Here is a 368-nt window from a genome sequence, read left to right on the forward strand (position 1 = left end):
GTTCGATGCTTCCAGAAGCAAGTACTTTGACGAAGATGACTCAGAGTCCTTGGATGAAGATGATTTACTAAATGAGGAAGATGCAAAGAACATTGGAGGTATCACTATGATTACCTGTGGTAAGAGCAAGACCAAGAAGAAGAAGGCTTGTAAAGATTGTAGCTGTGGTATCAAAGAGGAAGAAGAGGCCGAAATCGATAACATTCGGAGTCAGCAGGACACTGTTGTTAAGTTTACTGAAGATGAATTAACAGAAATCGATTTCACAATTGACGGTAAGAAAGTTGGTGGCTGTGGCTCATGCTCTTTAGGTGATGCTTTCAGATGTACAGGTTGTCCATACCTAGGTCTTCCAGCATTCAAACCAG

The 368-nt window shown here is 41.6% G+C and overlaps 1 protein-coding gene across 1 annotated transcript; it reads left to right on the top strand.

Annotated features, from left to right (window-relative positions):
• On the top strand, positions 1 to 368 carry OGAPHI_000575 (uncharacterized protein; the record flags this gene model as incomplete). The annotated part of the gene is made up of 1 exon (XM_046206984.1): positions 1 to 368. A coding segment is annotated over one exon (368 nt), but the record flags the coding sequence as incomplete, so codon positions are not given.

This window comes from Ogataea philodendri (genome assembly GCF_020536065.1).
Source record: "Ogataea philodendri strain CBS6075 chromosome Unknown scaffold172, whole genome shotgun sequence".
NCBI classification, from domain to species: Eukaryota; Fungi; Ascomycota; class Pichiomycetes; order Pichiales; family Pichiaceae; genus Ogataea; species Ogataea philodendri.